Source organism: Haliotis cracherodii, unplaced genomic scaffold (genome assembly GCF_022045235.1).
Source record: "Haliotis cracherodii isolate W230 unplaced genomic scaffold, xgHalCrac1.p SCAF_6, whole genome shotgun sequence".
In the NCBI taxonomy this organism is placed as follows: Eukaryota; Metazoa; Mollusca; class Gastropoda; order Lepetellida; family Haliotidae; genus Haliotis; species Haliotis cracherodii.
In genome coordinates, this window is record NW_027266319.1 from 42,244,534 (window position 1) to 42,249,171 (window position 4,638).

The 4,638-nt window shown below is 36.5% G+C and overlaps 1 protein-coding gene across 1 annotated transcript; it reads left to right on the forward strand.

The window, feature by feature from the left end:
• The first annotated feature begins 280 nt into the window (after window positions 1-280).
• On the forward strand, window positions 281-1,525 carry LOC139446194 (probable G-protein coupled receptor). Its single transcript, XM_071227511.1, has one exon. The coding sequence runs from the start codon at window positions 281-283 to the stop codon at window positions 1,523-1,525; it is 1,245 nt and encodes a 414-aa protein (XP_071083612.1).
• The last annotated feature ends 3,113 nt before the right edge of the window (window positions 1,526-4,638 follow it).

The following is a 4,638-nucleotide window of genomic DNA, read 5'->3' on the forward strand; positions in this document are numbered from 1 at the left end:
GCAATGGTTTTCGGACTTTCAAACACTTTGTCAACAGTTGTGCACTAGCTTTCTGGGTTTACAAGTACGATACGTGCAGTGATTTCCTCTGGATTTGTCATTTTCGAACTAATGTAAGTTGTTTTTTCATTTTAGACGAAATCATCACTTTGTTCACCAAACATGACTGCTGTGGAAATGTTTAGAGAAAGAAGCTGTGATACTGAATGCAAAAGATAGATAAAGGTATGCGTTACCAAACAACCATGGTCAATTCTTCCCAACAAGTGATGGGAGGCGCATGATGTTTCATCTCTCTACAGGTGCAAGCATGAACGTCTCTGTCAACTATTCAGGTGTGCAGACTCCGGGGGCCACCCTTGCTGTATCGGTAACAGCAATGTGCATCGTCAACATTGTGGCATTTGTTGGCAACCTCAGCAACCTCATCGTAATCTTAAAGTGCTCACATCTTCGCCACACTCTCACAAATCTCTTCGTTCTGAATCTGTGCAGTGTGGACCTTCTGGCATCCATCCTAGTTCTCCCAGTCTCTATAGCCACGTTCATTAAAGGAGGCTGGCCCCTGGACACCACCGCGTGCACCATCACGGGATTCATCAACTCGTTGTTGACGTTTTCTTCCATAACAAACTTGTGCACCATAAGTATAGAACGTTATTACTCCATCCGTCTCCCCATGCACCACGCCGCAAACATGACCCTGTGTCGGACATTACTGGTCATCGTCTTCATCTGGACGGAGAGCGTGGTGTTCGCGGCTCTCCCTCTGCTAGGACTTAGCTCCTATGAGTACCGGGATAACAAGAAGCATTGCTCCTTCACATGGCGGGATGGTAACTACAGTAGGGCCTATATCTTTGTCATAGGGTTCTGGTGTTTCCTTCTTCCCGGAGTTATTTTACTGTTTATGTATTACGGAATATTCAAAGTGGCGAGACTTGCAGCAACCCAAGTGCATCCCCAGCCTTCCCCTCAGACAAGATGTTCCACCCTCAGCAGAAACCCAAATGGATCAGGGTCACTATCCAACGACACAAGGGGAAGTGTGTCGTCTCATGTGTCTGTGTTGCCTGCTAGACAGCTGCCCAAACCAGCTAGGAAACATTTCAAAGCTGTCAAGACTCTGATAGTGATTCTAACAGCTTACATAGTGCTGTGGGGGCCTTACTTCATCCTTCACATTCACGGGGCAGTGTTTGGTAGTGTCGTCCAAAGACAGACGATGGAGATACTGACAACGTGGCTGGGCTATGTATCCTTTGCCCTAAACCCCTTCCTCTACGGCTGGATGAACCGGACGATCCGAGAGGAGCTTCAGAGCCTGTACAGGTTGTTGTTTTGTTGTATGTGCAAAAAGGACGATCCCACCCCCGAGGACGGTCCCCCCGGGGAGGACTTCTGGCAATTTCTCGAGAGGACTAGTGCTAAAAACAACGTCACTCCGTCCGTCGCTGTGGGTGACAACAGCAGACCTCAAGACCAACGAGACTGTGACATAGAGAACTCGGAATTATGTTTCTGAGTCGTGAGTGATATTTCTTTTATTTTGGGAACAGGATATTTCAGCAAGTAAATACGTATTTCAATGATGATAGTTTCCTTGTTTATTTTACTAAAATGTGCTCGAACTAGGACTAAGACATTTCTTAAAATAAGCATAGGTTTAGTTAGGAACAAATACATACATTTAAATGCGTGTGTGTTTAAGTTAGGTGTTAATAAGGTAAAAGAAAACCATTTGTGCCAAAAACTCTTCTCTACCGTTTGTATTATCATTGTCATTGTACCTTGAATATGAATGGTATGCTTCTATTTAAAGGTTGTTCTTAACTGATGAAAAAGTATAATATCCTCAAGTTCAGTTCCGAAATATATCAGTGAATATGCCTGTTTATCATATTGTGACGCTGTAGAAGAAGATACATTATTTGTTCTTTACAGTTAGAAACTTCACTTATGTTTAGATCGCACCCCATATGGCATCTGAAAGTTTCTTTATTATATGTATAAAACACACCGAAAAAAAAAAATTCTCCTTGACACGCCCTATATTATTAATATACATTACTGGTGTATATTACTGATGTACATTTCTGATATACATTACTGATATACATTAATGATATACATTACTTATATATATTTCTAATATACATTACTGGTATATATTACTGATGTACATTACTGGAATATATTACTGATGCACATTTCTGGTATATATTACTGATGTACATTACTGGTATATATTACCGATGTACATTACTGGCATATATTACTGATGTACATTACTGGTATATATTAGTGATGTACATTACTGGTATATATCACTGATGTACATTACTGGAATATATTACTGATGTACATTTCTGGTATATATTACTGATGTACATTACTGGTATATATTACTGATGTACATTACTGGTATATATTACTGATGTACATTACTCGCATATATTACTGATGTACATTACTGGTATATATTACCGATGTACATTACTGGTATATATTACTTATATAGATTACTGGTATATATTACTGATGTACATTACTGGTATATATTACTGATGTACATTACTGGTATATATTACTGATGTACATTACTGGCATATATTACTGATGTACATTACTGGTATATATTACCGATGTACATTACTGGTATATATTACTTATATAGATTACTGGTATATATTACTGATGTACATTACTGGAATATATTACTGATGTACATTACTGGTATATATTACTGATGTACATTACTGGTATATATTACTGATGTACATTACTGGTATATATTACTGATGTACATTACTGGTATATATTACTGATGTACATTACTGGTATATATTACCGATGTACATTACTGGCATATATTACTGATGTACATCACTGGCATATATTACTGATGTACATTACTGGTATATATTACCGATGTACATTACTGGCATATATTACTGATGTACATTACTGGTATATATTACTGATGTACATTACTGGTATATATTACCGATGTACATTACTGGCATATATTACTGATGTACATTACTGCTATATATCACTGATGTACACACACACACACACACACACACACACACACACACACACACACATACATACACAAACCGTTTAGTGGCCAGGTGGTTACATATTGATATCATTTTAAAATCTTTATGTTGCATTTTTATTCTACAGTTTCGCATATAATGCATCAAGTAATTTACATTTGCAAAATATTTTGTTATGAGTAGTTTTGAGTAAGCTCCAATTGGATATCCTGGAAAGTTGGCATTTTGTGTTCAATTCTTTTGTCAAATATAAGGTTTTTTCAGCACCAAGATTGTGGTGTTCACAGGATTACTGTTTTGTAAGGTATACCAGAGGAAAACTTTTTTTGTTTTGAAATATAAATGTTTATATTCCCTTTATTGAGAAGCTAGTTTTCCATATTGGACCAGATGGGGCGTACCTTTTGACATTCCAAAAAAAGGTGTAAGACCGTTTCTTTATCATTTGCGCAATAACTACACAAGTCGCTGTCCACGTATCCCATTTTATAGAGTGGCGAATTTGTAGGTAGAATATGATGTAATATTAAGTATTGAAACCAATGAAATGTGCATGACTTTGTTCACCTAAACGGTAGAAGATTATAGTGTTTACGATCTGCTTCGCAGATTTGATTTGAATTCACATTTTTGAAAGTGTTGATTCTTGGTAATCTGTTTGTCCGTAAGTATTTTATAGAAGTATTGAGAACCTTTCCTAGCTTTTAACAAATAAAATAAATCAAATGGTAAAATTGGGAAACTACCTTTATTCAGCTTCTAAATGCCCTGTTGCCCACATTATTGCTAACTAGATTGGATCAGACTAAAATAATTAGGATAATTTATTTTAAGGTTGTATGTCTCCGTGAAAGTGTCCCTCTTCGTCAATAAAACTGTTAATAAATCTGATGCCTTTTTTAGACCATGATTGGTAGACAACCGTTTCCTTCCCCACGTGCATGTTATTATTTAACCAGACAGAATATTATTAGTTTCTACATCGTGCACAAAAACCCACCAAGACATCAGTAAATGTTCATAGAACTTATTGTTTATACTAGATAATATATATGGCTTATGCTTCTAGCTATTGATCTCGTACACATTTTGACCCCTTATTATAGGGGTATTTAAAAAGAATAAAAAACACTGCTTAGAACGGGATGTAAGGGCTCGTCTGATCATCGAAATCTTTTTATATTGAATGACTTCCCTTATTTTGGGGCATTTCATTCCTCCATCTTAAGTATCACATACTATTTGTTACCTTTTTTTCAAACAAGAATTTGAAACATTTTGTTTGAAATTTATCATTTAATGTTTGAGGTGGATTAGGAATAGATGTGAATAGATGATTTAGTCCTATTGACAACATTGACCGTTTCACTATGCTTGAATCTGTTTTCGTAGTTAATATTCACCATTTCATCCAGATCAAAACAGAATTTTATGCCCAATAATTCGAAAGGTTCCTCCATCCAGCCTAAATTATTTTTCGGGCAGAGTATCATTTTGGATCTTTTTTCAACCCTATCCACATTAGTTTTGTTTTATCTGTGTTTACCTTTAAGCCTGAAAAACGCACGAAGAA

Excerpts from the sequence above, each read along its gene's own strand:
- LOC139446194 (XM_071227511.1), top strand. The coding sequence starts at position 281 with ATGATGTTTCATCTCTCTACAGGTGCAAGCATGAACGTCTCTGTCAAC.